The sequence below is a fragment of the Artemia sp. Qi Xiang Cuo genome, chromosome 20, assembly GCF_049724085.1.
Source record: "Artemia sp. Qi Xiang Cuo chromosome 20, ASM4972408v1, whole genome shotgun sequence".
NCBI lineage: Eukaryota > Metazoa > Arthropoda > Branchiopoda > Anostraca > Artemiidae > Artemia > Artemia sp. Qi Xiang Cuo.
The window spans coordinates 42,194,745-42,215,234 of NC_142813.1; the positions used below are offsets into that span (position 1 = coordinate 42,194,745).

At 35.9% G+C, this 20,490-nt stretch overlaps 1 protein-coding gene across 1 annotated transcript in view; it reads right to left on the reverse strand.

Moving 5' to 3' along the window:
- LOC148940227 (uncharacterized) overlaps window positions 1-17,557 on the reverse strand; it is a 132,020-nt gene extending 114,463 nt beyond the window's left edge. Inside the window, exon 1 of the mRNA XM_089106102.1 lies at window positions 17,511-17,557. Within this exon, the coding sequence (XP_088962228.1) occupies window positions 17,511-17,531 (21 nt within the window). The 5' untranslated portion in view covers window positions 17,532-17,557. The remainder of the gene's footprint in view (window positions 1-17,510) is intronic.
- Between the last annotated feature and the right edge of the window lie 2,933 nt (window positions 17,558-20,490).

Genomic DNA, 20,490 nt, shown 5'->3' on the forward strand with positions numbered 1-20,490 from the left:
ATTCATGCAAAGTTCTTTTATTTCTTTAATGAGTCTCTTTCTATGTCACGTGTTCACAGTCACATCATGTGTTCAATCTTTCTACCTTTACGTCATAAAGAGATGAATGTCATAAAGGCTAATGGACCCTACAGTTTAATTTAAATATTTATCTAGATATCATTGCCTTTTTCTTAAATAATAAAAAATTTACTCAATAGAATACTTAAAATGCCACTTTTTTCACTTGTTATATGGTGAAATGAACACAATTCTTTGACATAAACAAATATTTACCCAAGGAACTTATAAACATAAAAACTTTTACGGTCAGAAAAGTGTTGGACCAAAGACTATGTAAACTAAAAGATTTTACGCTCGAAAAATTTTTTGAAAAAAAAATAGCGTGTAATTCTTTATTTTTTATATCTATCTTTTTTTGAATTTGATATACTAAATATTTAAGAGTGCGGCAAAGAGAAGGTGTCTCCTTATCCTTTATGTGAAAAAAAAATTGCTTGAAGTATATGCTTCTAATTTATGAGAAACTAGCTCTCACAATAGCAAAACCCAAAAAAAACTGATGCGACTATATTTTTACTTGCAAAGGATAAATTGAGCAAAAAAAAAATGCTTCCTTGATACTTTAACAAAAATCAGTCGCCAGCTGTCAACTACGGATAAGTTTCCGGGTAGTACAAAATGCAAAAGATGGAGCAGCTCCTCCAAAAAGGGGTAGCTGCGAACCTTTGCTCCCAATAAATCATAGCGTTTTGTGAATTTACTATGCATCTCATATATCTTTCTTGTACTTGTGTCTTTTATTTCAACCACATATTCCTGAAATTTTAAGACCCCCCCCCCATCCCAAAAAAAGTAAAGTCCTTCGTCCGGAGTCACAGGACTCTTTGCGTTACGAATTCGAAAAAAATATGTCCGGAAAATAATGTAAAATATTATCTAAGACACATTGAAGAGAACAGAGGACAACATTCTACCATATATGTTGTCCCCACCTTCGAATGTTGTAAAACTTATCCATCTTTGGATCCATACTCACTCCGCAGAATCTCAAGATTTTACTACCAATTCTTGAATTCGACAAGATTTGTCGAGCTTGCGGAGCTTCGGCCTTAGAAGGATTATTGACCTAAAGAGGACTATTGACCTTGGTAGGACTATGTTCCAGCGTTCTTGGAATTTGTTCATCTATGTCCGACACTTAGAGACCCTGATGCGAAACCAAGTTTTCCCTTGACTAATTCAAATAATTAGAACTCATTTACACTATCTTTGGAATTTCAAAAATACATCCTTTGGTTCAAAGGTTTTGGTTCAAGGGTTTTGCATCAGGTTCAAGGGTTTTGGTTCATGTAACCGCACTATGAATAAAAATCGGGTCTAGTAGGCAAGCTAAGTTAATCGCTAGGCAGAAAATTCTTGCCCCATCTAATTGGTGAATGGTTTTCCATTTATTGTGGTTTTCCTTTTTTGTTTATATGGTTTTTTATTTTTCATGGTTTTCCTTTTTTGTTTGTTTGATCCAATATTTCTCCTACTTTGTTTACGTTTACTTGAAAAGGTTAGTTTTCCTTCTTTTTTTTTAGTACTGAAGACGGGTTGGTGGAGGTCATTGCCGAAATATCTATAGTCTTTAGTCAAAACGCATCAGGGTTTTGGTTCAAGGGTTTGGCTCAAGGGAAATCGAAATATTTGCTACAAAACAACAAGCTACGTTTATTCATTCAAAATCGCTTTGTTTTGAAAAAAAGAACAGTTTTTTGTTCATTTAATTTAGAGAAAGAGGCAACTAGGCTCCCTCCAATGCTCTTTTTATGTCAAAATCGTCCAATTAAAATTTTGAGATATTCATTTTGTTCAATATATTTGAAAGGCTCAATAACTATGCCTTTGGAGATAACATGACCCCCCACAGCCCGTGGGAAAAGGTCTGTAAGATATAAAATTTGTCAATTGTTTACGTATAGTATTTGTTATTGGGAAGTATGCATACATTTTTCGTGTTTGGGGGAGGGGAGATTTTTTGCTGGTGGGATTTTCCATGGGAATAATTTTTCATGTGGAGGGTAATTTCCAGGGAGTTAATTTTTAAGAGAACTTTTTCACTGGGGAATTTGCCGGAATTTTTATACGAAATTCGTCTTATATATTGCTTCCTCTTTGCCAACTCAATTTTGCGCGTGGAGATGTTAAGGGTAATCGTCAGGAGTAAATTTTCGCCAGGATTAAAGTTTCTAGAGAATAGATCCGTGAGGAGAAGTGATTTGTCCGTGAGGGTGTAGCCAGATTTCCTGGCATAATTTAAAAAAAGAGCAGGAATTAAATTAAAATCGAGTTTTTTCAATTGAAAGTAAGGAGCAACATTAAAACTTAAAACGAACAGAAATTATTGCGTATATAAGGGGGGTTGCTCTTCCTCAACACCTCGCTCTTTACGCTAAAGTTTCAATTCTGTCCCAATTCTTTAAGAACGACTTCTGAAACACTATGTTCGTTTAATTAGAACAAAAAGAATTTTTTTTAAAAGTACTAAAATTTTAGCGTAAAGAGCGAGGTGTTGAGGAAGAGAAACCCACCTTATATATGTAACAATTTCTGTTCGTTTTAAGTTTTAATGCTACTTCTTACTTACAATTAAGAAAATTTGCTTTTTTTTTAATTTTTGTATAAGAACTCATAGTCTGGTTTGCTATTTGTATGTCGGAGAAACTTTTTCACCAATGCTTAGTCCAGACACAAATAGTATTGTTTAGTTTAATTTTATACCTCCTCAAGTTGATCGGAAAATTAAAACGTAACATGCTCACAAAATGCTCTTTGACAACCTGGATACATTTACACTCTTTTGATTTATTTAAGTTGTAAAAGCAGAAGTAGTAATGTAAGTAGCCCCGAAAGTTTCAACTTAATACCCTCAGTCGTCCTCGATATGTTGCTGATGTGTCTTATCGGCAACTATACACACAGTGCTTTTTGATTTAGTTTTAAAGCAACATTTAGGTTTGAGGCATAAATGGCCTATTATATAATTGAGGGGAGGGGTACATCCTCAATATCTCTTAAGACATAGTTACTGGACCTTTCTACTATGCTGAACAAAATGTTTGTCTCAAAATTTTGACAGGATGTGTTTGGAAAATGAATAGGCTTGGGAGGAGCGTTGCTTGCCCTCCAATCTCTTTTGACTCTTAAAAAGGGCACTAGAACTTTTTGATATAGTTCATCATCCGCCTAAATATTCCTTCAAAGCTTCACCTTAATACTCTTTGCTTGCGTAGTAGTAATATTTGAAGTAGTATTAGTAGCAGTATGCGCAAAAAACCTTTCGTTTCTTCAACATCCCCTTCAACACGCGCTGAAAGTTTAAACCATCAGCCGTTCCTGAAACATTTCTAATACGTCTTCTTGACAATTTGTGTGGGCATAGAGTGTTTCAATTTAGTTCTACACAATTCAATATTTCCTAAAATTTTCACCTTAATACTCTTAGTTTTAGTAGTAGTAGTAGTATTAGTATTAGTGGAAATAGTAGCTTTAGCTTTAGTGGCAGCAGTGGTAATAGAAGTAGTAATAATAGTAGTAGTAGTATGTTTAGAAGCAGTATCATTAGGATGCAAATATTTTCTTTTTGCTAGTTTAAAATCTCCCACAGCAGGCCACGTTAGTTTCAACTTCACACACCAATCTGCTCCTAAGATATTGCTGTTACGCCCTTTTGAAAATCTGCATACAGACGGCCTGGTGTGAAAATTCCCAAAATTCCTTGAAAATTTCACCTTCATACCCTTAGGCATAATTGTAATAGTAGTAACAGTAGTAGTATTGGCTTTACTAGCAGTAGTATTAATAGAATAGCGGTTGTAGCAGTAGAAGCAGTGATATTAACGGATTGTATTTAAACGTAGTTACAATCGAAATAGTTGATGAAGCAGCAGTAGCAAATGTAGCAGTGGTAGTAGTATTAGTAGTAGCGAGCACATATTGCCTTTTGATTAGATGATTTTCCCCTTTTGTCATTCTCTGAAAGTTCCAACTCACTAAGATGCACTCTTTTGACAGTGTACATGCACATACTGTCTTTTGATTTAATTCAAATTTCCCCTCAATACTGTAAATGGAGTAGTGTGGTAGCAGTAGTAGTAGTCCTAGCAGTGGTAGTGATTATAGTAGTAATAGTCGTTGTAGCATGCAATGTTGCCTTTTTGATCATCTGCCCTATTATTTCATGAAAGTTTCAAATAAATAAATATAGTCCTTCCTGATTTACGCCTTTTTGACAATCTGCACACACTTAACTTGTTTTGATTTAGTTCAAAAATCCCCTCATAGTTCTCTGAAAGGCTGACCTGAATGCTCTTTGTCTTTTTATAAATTGAAGACGAAGCGCAATAACATATTATATATCTAAACAATGAAAAAATTGCCCAACTTAAAGCCACCCTGAGGACTGTGGGGAGATTGGGGAGATTGTGGGGAGATTTTGATCAGATGTATTTTGGGGAATAATAGGCTTGTGGGCAGGGGCTTGTTGCCCTCGATTCACTTTAGACTGTTTCAATTCAATTCAATTCAATTCAATTTTTTTCAAATAAAAACATAACACAAACATCAATAACAATAAAGATCCTAGAAGATAACTTGTTAAGGACCAAGAGAAAAAAAAATTAAAGTAACACTGAAAAAAAAAAAAAAAATATAGAAGAATAAAACATGGCTAATTAGAGCAAATTTGTTAAAAATGGAAATATTAAATTATACTATCAAGTTTTGTTACATTTTTATAAAACTTGCAGAAACTTGTGGCTAGTTCAACACTGGAGGGAATTTTGTTCCATTGGATAATAGATTTTTAAATGGGAGATTGCTGGGCAGCACTAGAAACGCATTTAGGAATTTTAAAGGCTCTATTGAATGAACGGAGACAGTGGGCTTCCGAATTATTAATATTATAATAGGTTAGGAGTTGAGGTGGAAGATTATTGTGGAAAGCAGAATAAGCAAGCGATAAATTTAGTTTTTGTATGATTTGATCAAGTGGAACTATGCCAAAATCTGAATACAAATCACGGGTTGGATATAGACGGGGAAGCCGAAAAACTGCTTTAATGGTGCGGTTTTGGGCAAATTTGAGTTTTTTAATGAAGGACCGTTTTGTATTTCCCCAAACTGATCCGCAATAAGAAAGGTAAGGAAAAATAAAGGAATAATAGAGGGTAACTAGGATGTCAGGAGGAAAAAAATAATTCACACGGTTAATCATAGCAACTTGTCTCAAAATTATTGCTGTTATGTAAGAAATATGATCAGAGAATGACAAGCACGAGTCAATAAATACACCAAGAAACTTGGAAGCCTCCACTTGCGGGAGGATGTCGGAGGAGGATTTGAGACCAAGAGCAGGTTGAATTACGTTTTAGTCGTAGGAGGTCCAGACTAACACTCTTTGGCTTTTTTTTGCTATTAATAGTCATTTTATTCGTAAGGCACCACGTCTGGACTCTGTTCAGAAGGACTTGGGCAGACGTTATTGCCAATGGTAGATTGGTGCCAGTGATGAAGAAGTTGCTGTCATCAGCAAATAATACAGGATACACTGAAGGGCCCAGGTCTATAACAAGATCATTGATATACAGGAGAAATAAAATAGGGCCTAGAACGGAGCCTTGCGGGATACCCCTCCGAACAGGTAAGGGCTGAGAGGATACTCCACCCAGGCTTACACTCTGTACCCTTCCAGATAGATAAGAATCAAATCAAGAGAGGGGAACACCACGAATACCGTAACTATTTAATTTACTTATTAAAATACTATGATCGACCGTGTCAAAGGCCTTAGAAAAATCCAAAAATATGCCCAATACAGTTTTTTTAAGGTCGAGTTGTGAGCGTATGAACTGTGTGGCGTCAATTAGAGCATGAGAAGTTGAGAATTTCGGCCTAAAGCCATATTGGTGAGGAGAAATAAAGAAAACGGAGTGCTGGCTGCCGAATAGAAAGGGAGACAGACCTCTGAAGATGATTCTCTCGAAAACTTTGGATATAACAGGAAGAGTTGAGATTGGACGATATTTACCTATTTCAGTTGGATGACCCTTTTTATGAACTGGGATAACACTGGCTGACTTCAGTAAATCAGGAAAAACTCCGTGGGTTAAAGATGGGTTGGCAATGTGCTTGATGGGCTCGCAAACAAAAGGAGATATGGTCCTCAGGAGCTTATTACTTAGTCCAAGACAGTCCGGTGTAAAACTAATAGGGAGAGAACCGATGATTTGAAGTACCTCATTGCTATCAGTTGGGCAGAAAAACATGGATCTAAAATTGAAGCAAAGGAATACAGCCTGTGAGGAGGAGCGGGAGTCAGTATGAGGAACATTCAAAAAATAATTATTAAATGCATCAGGTGCATGTAAAGGGTCAATTAATCTACCATTTGTGTCTTTAAGGCGAATAGGTATAGACTTTGATTTTCTATTTTTTGAAAGTATATCATTAATGGTGGACCATATCTTTTTCAGATTTCCTTTGCGATGGAGAATTTTTGTATAATAATAATTTTTCTTCGCTTCACGGATGAGTTTAGTGTATAAGTTTTTATAATGTTTATAATTAGATAGGTCAATATCACTACGGGTCTTACAGGCTAACTTATATAATTTGTTTTTGCGATATGAGGAGACAATGAGGCTATGTGACCACCAGAACACTTTGTCAATCTCCTGGGCATATGGATTATTTGGTAACCAGGGAGTAAGAAATCACTAGTGTCATCATTATCGGAAAGCCATGTCTCTGTTAATCCTATTACATCGAAAGGGTAGACACCATTAATTGAAATTAAAGCTTTAAACTTGGGCCACTTATCCCGGATGCTTCTGATATTGAAACAAAGAACATTAAGGGAATTATTATTTACTAGTTTTGGCTTCACATTAGTAGCAAAATCGAAAATATCAAGGTATTTACAGCTAGCATTTGTTAAGGTACCAGGGGGGCTGCTTATAGGGTTGGCGTGCTGATTATCATCTATATCGGGATAATTAAAAGCAATGTTATTGGAAAGGGATAAATTAGTTAAAAATGAAAAGTCACACATTAAATAGTCGTCAGGCGTTCTGATTGTGACTCAATCAGCCTATGTTGGCTTAAAACATTCAATTTGAATTTCTGCATCGGAAACTATGGTCTCGCCAAAGTGGGTTTTTGCCAAATTCTTCAGAATAATGCATTTCAACTGATTGGGTAACTCTAATTGGGAGATGAGGATAGAGGTAACTGTAAGGCTGGCTAATTTAAAGTACACGTTTGATTCATCTTCCAAAGCATTTGGTGAAACTGTGTGAAATCTGTGGGGAGTAATTCCAGGTAGCTTTGTCGGTCTTGATGTCTTTCCTTGCGTAGGATTTTCCGAATGGGGGTTCTTCAGGGTTTTTTTGGAGGCACTTGCTATCAAGGGGAACCATGGATTAGTTTTGTCTCGGATGAGATTATTCTGAAAATTTTCAACACTAGGGGAAGCATTGGGAACTCTTGGTGTCCTGGGTGCTGCTGGTTGCCTGGGGCCTGTTGGTGGTTCAGGGGCTGTTGGTTGCCTGAGGCCTGTTGGGGGACGGGGGACCCTTGGTGTCCTCGGGACTCGAATTCCTACAAAAGGGATTGGAAGTTGTTGCTCTTTTGCTATTTTGAGTATATCCGCACTTTGTGTATATCTCGGACAATTTTCTTTATCTAATGATTGGTGTTTTCCGTTACAATTAGAAAATATTAGGTGAAGTTCACAGTATCACTCATTATGATTCTTGAATAGGCACTTTTTAAAAATGTTGGACTCTTCTCTACACTATCTATCTGAGTGCCCAAGCTTCAGAAATTTTGTACATTGTAATGGCTTTTCTTTGTAAGGCTTGAAAGATTGTTGTTGGCCAAAGAGGAGCACTTTGTCAATATTAAATTGTCCTTGAAGCTCAAACAACACAGTTTTAAAGTTTGAGGTTTCAGTGGTTTCGTGACCAAGGGTATGAACACTAGAGACCGGAATGCATTCCCCTTTTTCATTCATCAATGCTTCCATCAGGTCCGAGTTTAGAAATGATTTAGGGACATTGTAGAGCACTATCTTTGTTTTTATTGGGCTTGGGGACCACAGGTGGGCTGTGACAACAACATTTTCAACACTTTAGCTCCATTACCTTTGTCACTGATGTGGGATCGTTCAAAAGGATATCTAGGGATCCTGATCTGTTTATATTCATATTGAAGTTGCAACGAATGGTCTTGAAGAGGGAAACTCGCAACTTTGGTAGATCACGGTTGGTAAACAAGCAATTATCAGATTGGGGAACTAGTTGAATAATTACTGGGGAATCGGCTGGATTTCTTGAAGAGTTGATCGTGGTATCGGTTTGATGTATTATTGCTGAATCTGGTGGACTTTTTGTTCTTTGTCTTCTACGCTTAGCCGAGTTTCTATCTTAAAGCCTTCTTTATCTTTTTCAGTATCAGTTGTTGAGGGTGATGGACATTGGGTTGTATCCGTGTTTAGGGTATGAATACTCTTCAGAGAGGTCGCTGGTACATTCGCAGCTGTAGGAGGGTTCTAGCAAGGGCTTTTGAAGATGGTTGAAATGGTGTCTTACTCATATCCCTATGAGGAGGTTGTTTTGGAGGCTCCTTTTTTCCAAACATTGTGAGTTCAACAAACTCACAAATTCGAACACTAATTAGAAATTGTTTCACAATAAGTTCAAAATAATCAACAGTAATGAGAAAAGTACTAGTAAACTGGTTTAATGTTTACTATTCAGCTGCCAAAAATTTAAATATTCACTATTTTAACAAAGTTAAATTGATTAGTGGGTCACCTTAAGTCGAAGAATTCACGAGTCTTATCAAAGAGAGGAAATATTCACGTTTTGTTCACAGGTTTGGTTGCAAAATTGGCATAAGTTTAAAAGGGCAATTGAAATTCTTCAAATGAAATCAAATAAAATTAATCCCTATCCAATCCGAAGTTTATACAACCACACGTTCCATAAGAAGCCTTATATGCCCTGGGGCACAACTTACAACCCTTGGCTCTGGAGGGTTTTGTCCACCCTGAAGGCATTTGTAAATGCTCTTTGGACAATTGTGAATAAAATGACTATTTCACAATTTTGATCAGATACTTTTGGAGAAAAGAGGGTATCAGCGATGAGAGGGGGAACAATTTGCCCTTCATCACATTAGAAAATGAAATGGGAACTAGAACTTTAAATTTAAAACCAAATGAGCCTCTTCTAAAGTTCACACGATCACCCCTTCCATATAAACCTTATATGCCCCCGGGGCATAAATTACAATCCTTTCCTCCAGACTCTGGGGGGGGGGTTTGTCAACCTCGAAGACTTTATTATGTCATCCTTGGACTGTTTTTGAACAAATAGCAATCTCAAAATTTCTGTCGGATGCATTTGGGGAAAATAAAACGTGAGGGGAGGGGGGCTAGTTGCCTTACTATAATTTTGACTCTTACAAAAGACACTAGTACTTCTAATTTCTAATCCAATGAGCCCCTCCTAAATTTATACTACCACACTTACCATAAGAACTGTATATGTCCCCAAACTTACAGCCCTTGCCCTGAGGGCTGTGAGGGGGGGGGTGTTTTCATTCTCTAAGAAATAATTTGCGGAATTTTTAACTATGCTGGACAAAGGACAAAATGGCTATCTCAAAATTTTGGTTGGATGTGTTTTTGGAAATAAAAACAACCAGCCCACCCAATATCTGGGTGAGCTTGTTGCCCTCCAATCACTTTAGACTACGAGAAGGGGCACTAGCCCTTTCAATTTCCAATCAAATTAGCCATTTTTGACGTTTCTACGACGACTCCTTCTATACAAAGTGCCCTGGTCTAAAAAGAAAATAAAATAAATAATACATGCCCACATCGCTCTTACTTAGGCAGGGTTATTGGTCTGCCTATGATAAAATGAAAAATCTTCCGCAAATTGGATTATATCTGGCTTTCTAGAGCTATAATGAAAGTAAGTCCGATGTGGCTGGGACACGTTTTGCGGACGAAGGATAACAGATTACCAAAGACCGTCCTTATAGGCCTTTTATGGCATCGGGCATTGTCCTTTTCGGGCATATATCTAGTGCCTAGCAGAAAGAATGTTGTCTTCGAATTGAGTGGGAAGTAATCGTAAGAAAGAATTTAAAGGAAATTGGAACTTCTTGGGAGGATGTAAAAAGAGAAGTTTTGTATAGACGGGGATGGAGTAGGAGTTTGCGCAGTTGTGCTGGCATCGGGTGGCTCGCTGCTGCAGTGAGCTGTCAGTAGTGTTACTAGTAGCAGTAGTAGTAATAGAACAGTATGTATATGGACACTCATTCACAAAATAATGATAATACGAAATTCCAAAAACAATTGTGGAAATATCTGCTTTAATTTACACATGATTTCAACATTTCTTGCTAATTTAGAGCCAAGTAATTCAATATGGTAATTAAATGATAAACTTTCTCCAAGGTATTTAACTTATTTTTCCCGAGTTACCCAACATTTTACTGTACCATCAAACTCGACTTCTTTTATCGACGGCCTGGTGATCTTCTATAAAAAAAAAAAAATTGTATTTTTATGGTTCAATAGAAGCATATTCACCCTCAATCCATTCCTAATCTTAGCCATACAGTTATTGGTTAATCATAGACAGCGCTATAGCGCTGCCTAAGTAAAGAACGATGTGGGCACAATGTTTTTTTTTCTCCATACCCGGGCACTTCGTATCGAAGGAGTTGTCGTAGAAACTTCGAAAAGGGCTCATTCGACAGGAAATCCGGATGGATAGTTCTCTTTTTAATAGTCGAAAATGATTGGAGGGCAACTAGCCCCCCCACGCCCATCATCCCCCCAATCACATCCAATCAAAATTTCGAGATGGTCATTTTGTTCAGCGTAGTTGATTTCCAAATAGTAAATATGTTTTTGAGGAGGACACTCCCCCGTAACCCTCAGGCCAAGGGTTTTCAGTTATGCTCTGGGAGCGTATAAGGTTTTTATAGAAGGCGTTGTCGTAGAAACTTCAAAAAAGGCTCTTTCGATTGGGAATTTAAAAAGCTAGTGCCTAGCTAGTAGAATATTGGAAATTCAAAGGGCTACTGCCCTTTTAAAAGTCGAAAGTGATTAGAGGGCAACTAGCCCCCCCCCCGAGCCCATCTTTTCCCCAAACACATCCAATCAAAGTTTTGAGATATCCATTTTGTTCAACGTAGTTGATTTCCAGATAGAAAATATGTTTTTGAGGAGGACACTCCGCCACAGCCCTCAGGGCAAGGTTTTTAAGTTATGCCCTGGGGGCATATCAAATTCTTATAGAAGGTGTTGTCGTAGAAACTTCAAAAAAAGCTCATTTGATTGGGAATTTAAGAAGCTAGTGCCCTTCTTAATAGTCGACAGTGATTGTAGGGCAACTAGCCCCCCCCAACGTCCATCATTCCCCCAAACACATTCAATACAACTTTTGAGATAGTCATTTTGTTCAGCGTAGGTGATTTGCAGATAGAAAATATGTTTTTGAGGAGGACACTCCCCCACAACCCTCAGAGCAAGGGTTATGAATTATGCCGTGGGGGCATATAAGGTTTTTATTGAAACCATTGTCGTAGAAACTTGAAAAAGGGGTCATCCGATTTGAAATTTAAAGGGCTAGTACCCTTTTTAATAGTCGAAAGCGATTTGAGGACAACTACCCCCCCTCTCACGACCACCTTTTCCCCAAACTCATCCAATAAAAATTTTTAGATAGCCATTTTATTCAACGTATTTGAAAGTTTTAGAAATTAGGTCTTTAAGGATGACAACCCCTCTCCCCACAGTCTTCAGGGCAAGGGTTTTAAGTTATGCCCTGGGGGCATATAAAGTTCTTATTGAAAGCGTTGTAGTAGAAACTTCCAAAGGGCTCATTCAATTGGAAATTGAAAGGGCTAATGTCTTTTTTAATAGTTGAAAGTGATTGGATAGCGACTAACGCCCCTCTCACGCCCATCATTTTCCATAACACATCCGATCAAAATTTTGAGATAACAATTATTTTCAACGTAGTTGAAAGTTCTGGAAATTAGGTCTTTTAGGATGATTTTTCCCTCACAGCCCTCAGAGCAAGAGTTGTAAGTTATGCCCTGGGGGGGGGGGGCCTATAAAGTTTTTATTGAAAGCGTTATCGTAGAAACTTCAAAAGGGCTCATTCAATTGGGAATTGGAAAGGCTAGTGCCTTTTTTAATAGTTGAAAGTGATTGGTTAGCGACCAACGCCCCTCTCACACCCACCATTTTTCTAAACATATCTAATCAAAATTTTGAGATATCCATTTTGTTCAACATAGTTAAACGTTCTGGAAATTAGGTCTTTTAGGATGATAACCCCCTCAGAGCCCACAATGCAAGGGTTGTAAGTTATGCCCTGGGGGCATATAAGGTTTATATAGAAAGTTGTTGTATAAATCACAGGCAGCGCAATCGTGCTGCCTATGTAAAGAATGGGGACACTCGAGAACAAGACAAGAAGCGGGGACTAAGAAAAGAGGAGGACACTCCCCCACAACCCTTAGGGCAAGGGTTTTAAGTTATGCCCTGGGGCATATAAGAACGATGTTGGCACAATGTATTACTTAATATTTTTTTTGCTTTAGAGCAGGCCACTTCGTATCGAAGAAGTTGTCGTAGAAACTTCGAAAAGGGCTCATTCAGTTGCAAATTGGAGAGGCTTCTGTCCTTTTCAATAGTCGAAAGTGATTGGAAGGCGACTAACACCCCTTCCACGCCCGCCATTTCCCGAAATAAGTCCAATAAAAATTTTGAGATAGCCATTTTGTTCAGCGTAGTTGATTTCCAGATATAAATTATGTTTTTGAGGAAGACAGTCCCCCGCAGCTCTTAGGGCAAGGGTTGTAAGTTATGCCCTGGGGGCATATAAGGCTTCTTAGAGAAGGCGTTGTCGTAGAAACTTCAAAAAAGGCTCATTCAATTGGAAATTCAAAGGGCTAGTGCCGTTTTTAATAGTCAAAAGTGATTGTAAAGCAACTAACACCCCTTCCACGCCCACCATTTCTCTAGACACATCCAATAAAGATTTCTAGGTAGCCATTTTATTTCACGCAGTTCAAAGTTCAGGAAATTATACCTTTGAGCAGGACAATCCCCCCACAGTCTTCAGGGCAAGGTTTATAAGTAATGTGCTAGGGGCATATAAGGTTTTTATTGAAATTTTTGTCATAGAATCTTCAAAAAGGGCTCATTCAATTGGAAATTCAAAGGGCTAGTGCCCTTTTTAATTGTCGAAAGTGATTTGAGGGCAACTTCTCACACCCATCTTTTCCCAAAACACATCCAATCAATATTTTAAATAGCCATTTTATTCAACGTAGTTGAAAGTTTCGAAAATTAGGTATTTAAGGATGACAATCCCTCCCCCCCCACAGCCCTCAGGGCAAGGGTTGTAAGTAATGCCCTGGGGGCATATAAGGTTTTTATTGAAAGCGTAGAAACTTAAAAAGGGCTCATTCAATTGGAAATTGAAAGGGCTAGTGCCTTTTTTAATAGTTGAAAGTGATTGGAGAGCGATTAACGCCCCTCTCTCGCCAACCATTTCCCCAAACACATCCAATGAAAATTTTGAGATATCCATTTTCTTCAACGTAGTTGAAAGTTCTTGAAATTAGGTCTTTTAGAATAATAACCCCCTCAGAGCTCTCAGTGCCAGGGTTGTAAGTTATGCCCTGGGGGCATATAAAGTTATATAGAAAGTTGTTATAGAAATTTCAAAAAGGGCTCATTTTATTGTAAATTGAAATTGCCCTTTTTAATAGTCAAAAGTCAGTGGAGAGGAATTAACCCCTTCTGACGCCCACCATTTCCCTAAAAACATTCCATCAAAGTTTAGAGATAGCCATTTTGTCCAGCGTAGTTGAAAGTTCTGGAAATTATGTATTTAAGGATGACTAACCCCCCAGAGCCCCAAGGACAAAGGTTTTAAGTTCTGTCCTGGGGGTATATAATTTTTTATAGATAGAGTTGTCGTAAAACTTCAAAAGGGGCTCATTCAATTCGAAATTGTGTCCTTTGGGCCTAGTGTCCTTTGTAATAGTCGAAAGTGATTGGAGAGTAACTAACCCGCCTCTCACGCCCACCTCTCCTCCAAATACATCCAATCGAACTTTTCAGATACCCGTTTTGTTCAACGTAGTAGAAAGTTCTGGAAATTAGATCTTTGAGAATGAAAGCCCCCTCAGCACTCAGGGTAAGGGTTGTAAATTATGCCCTGGGGGCATATAATATTTTTATTGAAAGTTTTATCTTAGAAACTTCAAAAGGCCTCATTTGATTGAAAACTGAAAGGGCTAGGGCCATTTTTAATAGTTGAAAGTGATTGGAGAGTGACTACCACCCCTCTCACGCCCACCATTATAGTTCTGGAAAGTTGGTCTTAGAGGATGACAACCACCCTACCAGACGTTAGGGAATGGGTTGTAATTTATGCCCTGGGGGCAAATAAGGTGTTTATAGAAAGCGCTGTCATTTTCAAAAGGGCTCATTTGATTGGAAATCTAAAGGCCTAGAGCCCTTTTTAATAGTCGAAAGTGATTAGAAGGTTTGACATTTTTATAGTAAAGATCGATGTGGGTATAATGTATTATTTTTTGTTGTCCAGATTTTTGTTGTCCAGATGTTGTCCAGATTTTTAAAAGTTTGTATGTTGTTAAAAATTGCTGAAAATTTTTCTCCAGCATACGAATAGCAGGCCAAACTACAAAGTCTTAAAAAAACGAAAAGATTTAAAGTATTATTTTCTTTTTCCCTGAAAAGACTATGTCAATATAAAATGAACAGAAATTAATTAAAAAACTTTTTCCATAGAATTAGTTTTTCAAAGAAAAGTAAAGAACTCCATTGAACAAAAAAATGAGCAAAAATAAAATAAAATAATCTACCAAGCGTGAAACTACCACAAATCAGCATCGATAAATAAATGAAACCCAAAACGAACAGAAATTACAATGAATAACCGAGTCAAACTCAAAACGAGCAGAAATTAACATAAAAAACCCCTATGCCTTCCCAAGGCCAGAACAAAATTTGCACTTTACTGAAAAAATACAAATGAATGTGCATTGTCAGTTTAATATACATATACTACTATTTAGTTATCAAAATGTTAATTATATTAGATTTATTAAAGTTATAAAAGTAAAAACATTTATATTTTTTCAGTAAAGTGCAAATTTTGTGCAAATTGTGTTTTGGGACGAGGGAATTTACCAGAATTCTTATACAATTTTTTTTTTTATCTGATTTACTTTCTTTTTGCCAATTAAATTTTACACGTGGAGATATTCCGGGAAAACTTCTCAGGGAAAACTGTCAAATGACAAAAAACAGATTGTCTAGGGAATTTTTCTGTGGGGGGACTTTCTGCGGGAGAGATTCTCTGGGAGAGATTCTCCCGCAGTCGGTATTAGAGGATGACAACAACCCTAACAGACCTTAGGGTAAGGGTTGTAATTTATGCCCTGGGGCATATAAGGTGTTTATAGAAAGCGTTGTCGTTTCCAAAAGGGCTCATTCGACTGGATATCGAAAGGCCTAGTGCCCTTTTTTTAGTCGAAAGTTATTAGAAGGCTTGACATTTTTATAGTAAAGATCGATGTGGGTATAATGTATTATTTTTTGTTGTCCAGATTTTTGTTGTCCAGATGTTGTCCAGATTTTTAAAAGTTTGTATGTTGTTAAAAATTGCTGAGAATTTTTCTCCAGCATACGAATAGCAGGCCAAACTATAAAATCTTAAAAAAACGAAAAGATTTAAAGTATTATTTTCTTTTTCCCTGAAAAGACTATGTCAATATGAAACGAACAGAAATCAATTAAAAAAATTTTTTCCACAAAATAAGTTTTTCAAAGAAAAGTAAAGAACTCCATTAAACAAATTCTTTTTGTATTCGAGAATTCTTATACAATTTTTTTTTATCTGATTTACTTTCTTTTTGCCAATTAAATTTTACACGTGGAGATATTCCGGGAAAACTGCCCAGGGAAAATTGTCAAATGACAAAAAACAGATTGTTTGGGGAATTTTTCTGTGGGGGGACTTTCTGCGGGAGAAATTCTCAACGGGGAAATTTTACACGGGAAAAACTTTCCATGGAGACATTGAGAGGGGAGAACTTGAAAAAAACATTCAATAGGGGAAAGATTTCCGGCATGATTTGAAAAACGATTAGAAATTGAAAGAAAAACAAGTCTTTTTTCAAACGAAAGTAGGCTTAAAAATAATTTTTAGGAGGAATGGTCCACAAGAAGTTATTTTGGGGAATTTTCAGCAAGGATGGAATTGTCTGGAAATGGGAGATCTTACGCGGAAGGAACCTTCCTAGGAGGAATTTTCCTGGGGGGAGAATTTTCCATGGAGCAAAAAGACGGATTTTCTGGTCTTTAAAAACCCCGTTTTTGCTCGTTTTTCTTTCTTTATGTTTTTTTCTGGTATTATTTTAAAAACAATCAGACTAAATAAAAAACAAACTTTTTCAACTGAAGGTAAGGAGAAATGAGAACTTAAAACGAACAGAAATTATCCTCAATACCTCACTCTTTACCCTAATTTTAACTTTTTATCCCAGCTACTTAAGAACAACTCCTGAAACATATTGTTTAAATACAAAAAGAAATTCTGGCGTGAAGAGCAAGGATTGAGGAGGAGTTATCCCCCTAATATATGGCACTATTTCTCTTCTTTTGATTTTTAGTCTTGCTCCTAACTTTCAGTAGAAAAAACAACGATTTTTAAGTTAATCACTGAAAGGCTGAACCAATTCTCAGGGGAAAATATTGGCATGTTGATCATTTGAATAGCCAAAAATAGCCAATAGCTTATTTTTTTTTACCCTGAGCCCGAGTAATTCCAAATCATGGAATTAATATTCGTTCATGTAATAGAAGTTTTTTTTTTATAATTTATTAAAAATTTGGGAAAAAATTGTGCAAAGTACTCTTTAATTACAAATTTTGTCCTTGAATTCTACCAAATCCTAAAGTTAATCTGAGCAAGAAACTGATCTGAAATATCGAAATCGATATATCAATTATCGAATATCCAAAGTAAAAATATCGATATATGTGTATATCTCTTAATCAAATTATCACCTAAAACAATGTATATATATATATATATATATATATATATATATATATATATATATATATATATATATATATATATATATATATATATATATATATATATATATATATATATATATATATTTATATATATATATATATATGTATATATATATATATATATATATATATATATATATATATATATATATATATATATATGTTATTTATATTTGTACTATTTATGTTTCTAGTGTATTATATTTGTATTACACATATAATACAATATAGTGCGTATGTACGTTTGTCTATACAAAGAAAATTAGTTTTATAATATTGTGTTAATGACCTGCAAAGTAGATTTGATCATCCTATTTCAACTTCACCAGTTTGAACTAAACTAATGTAATCTATCATAAAACCGATGAATTTTAAAGTGTCCTTTTATTAAGTTAGAAAATATTTACTCAAGTGGAAATAACACAGCTTCAATTTTATGTTTCTTTTATTGTTCTTTTTCATTGTTTGAAGAATAATAATCAAAAATTTCTTAGTTCGCTGGCAGCTCTCTTCTATGAATTCGAATTTACTGGAGCACAAAATTGGAGCAACTTGAATTCACAAAAAGGTTCTTTTTTCAAAACTTCTGTACTAAATTAGTGTGTCCCTGATTAAACCGTAATAGAAAGCGACTATTAAATTATAAGGTTAGGTAAGTTTGGTAAGTAAGGTAAGTTAGTGAGGTAAGTTAGTTAAACCTCGAGAAAAACCCTAACGGTTAGTCGTATGCGGAATGGCTTAAGTAAATTAAATATAATTAGGTGTCCCATTCCCTATTAAAATCCAAGCAAGTTCCATCTACATTTCCTAATTACAGAAAATAGAGACTAAGAGACTACAAAGTATACATTGTTACAAGCGACGGGAAATGAGTTATATTGGGCTATTAAAGCCTATGTCACTACTGGTTATGACAAAGCAGTCAATTATTAGTACACTAGACGTTAGGTCTGGTGAATAGTAAATCTATTTTGATCGATTCTAACAACTTTATTTTCATCAATTCTAACAATTGGTATAAAAATTCGCCTGTTAAAAAAGATTTTTTCTACCCAACCGTTATACATGTAGATGGCATACCCACCAGGGTTGATGCCACGGTCAGTTCCTAAAATACTACAATGCCCAAATTTGCGTGCTACACAGCGATTTTCAGTGCTACAGTTAACAAATTTTTTGCGCTTGTCACGGCTTGCGTCTCGACACGTGCATGTTCCGTTTAAGTGTACTTCGGTTAATTTTTAGGTCAATTTTATAATCTTTTTTAATTTAAAAGAATAAAAGTGTATCCTGGGCTGATCAGAGCAGTGAATGGGAAAATGTAAGCCCACACGCATATCCTGTATTTAAATATATTTATAATTATTGTCATGCGTAAAAGAAAGTTCTGACACATATTTTGATTTGAGACACATCACGTAATTGCGTTTTATATGTGCATATTTTCAGTTTGGTCACATAAGAGAAAAAGTGCTACATTCAATGTAGGACGTGTTACAGTGCTACATATGACGAAATAGTACTAAAATAGCACTTTCGGGCTACAGGTGGCAACCCTGATGGATACAGATATCTGTATACTGCCTCAATTTTACAAAGAGTTTAGTGTGTACCGTGTTAATTTCTAATTTACTGCATTTTTCTAACTAATATATAATCTTTGACCTATCTGCACGTTATTTATATATCCTTTATTGAGTACAAAGGACAGCTAAAATAAAATCTTATTGTTTGAATTTGTTAAGTGAAAACTACAGAGCTCTGTATGAATTAAAAAAAAATAGGAAAAAATATCCGAAATTCAATTTCTAATGAAAAGGACTGCAGGTTTTTGTAATAGGAGCAATAAATCAAACAGTTTGAGGTAACGAACTGTAAGTAAGGAGTGACCCGGCTCAATTGTAACCGAAACTCTACAAAACGGGTTTTTGATACCAATAGATACATCAAAAGAATCAGAATTCAATGCTGAATTCAAATATATAACTTTTACAAATATATAAATATATACCCATCAAAAGTTACGCGCCTGAGAAAATTTGGCTGATTTTCAAAAAAAGGGGGAAAGACCCCCTAAAAGTTATAGAACCTTAATGAGAATCACACCTTCATATGATGGTGTGAGAACCCTACCATCGTATCAGAGAACCCTACTGTAGAGGTTTCAAGTTCCTATCTACAAAAATGTGGAATTTTGCATTTTTTGCAAAGATCACGGATGCGTGTTTATTTTTTATTTATTTATTTATTTTTTTTTTTCCTGGGGGTGATCGTATCTACCCAGTGGTCCTAGAATATCGTGGGAGGACTCATTGGAACGGAAATTAAAAGTTCTAGTGCCCCTTTTAAGTGACCAAAAAATGGAGGGCAACTAGGCCCCCTCCCACGCTCATTTTTCCCAAAGTCACCTGATCAAAATTTTGAGATAGCCATTTTGTTCAGCATGGTTGAAAATATGATAACTATGTCCTTTAGGAGGACTTAATCCCCCGAAGTCCCCGGGAGGAGGGCTGAAAGTTATGGACTTTACCCAACGTTAACATATAGTATTGGTTATTAGGAAGTATACAGACGTTTTCAGCGGGGATTTTTTCTGGTAGTAGCGGGGTGGGTGGGTCGGGGGTTATGTGGGAAGATCTTTCCATGAAGGAAGTTTTCTTGGGGGAAGGGACATTGCTATGAAGGAGGCGCTGGATTTCACAGCATTATTTAAAAAAAAGATCAGAAATTAAATACAAAAAAAAACAAGTTTTCCAACTGAAAATAAGGAGTAACATCGAAACTTAAAACGAACAGAAAATATTACGTGTGTGATTGGGTTCACCCTCTAGTCAATACCTCGCTATTTAAGCCAACGAATTTTTAATACTTTCATAAGAGCTATTTATTCTAAATCAAGGGCATTGTGATTAAGGGGTAATTTATAAATAATTGGAATAAAATTCAAACTTTAGCTTCAAGAGCAAGGTATTGACTAGGGGGCGAACCCTCTAATATACGTATTAAAAATATATGAATCTAGAAGTTCATTACGTAAGTTAATTCGTAAGTTACGCATATTTATTACTAATAAAAACGTTCGTAAATAAAATTAAAGAAGTTTCGAGAAAGCCATTTAACCAAAAAAAAGTAAAATTAATATGGAATTTGTTTTTTTTAATTATTCATGTACGGTGAGCCAAAATCAAACCTGCATTAATTCAAAAATGTTCAAAAGTTAAATAAAAAAAAACAGGTTTATTTAACTGAAAGTAAGGAACGACGTTAAA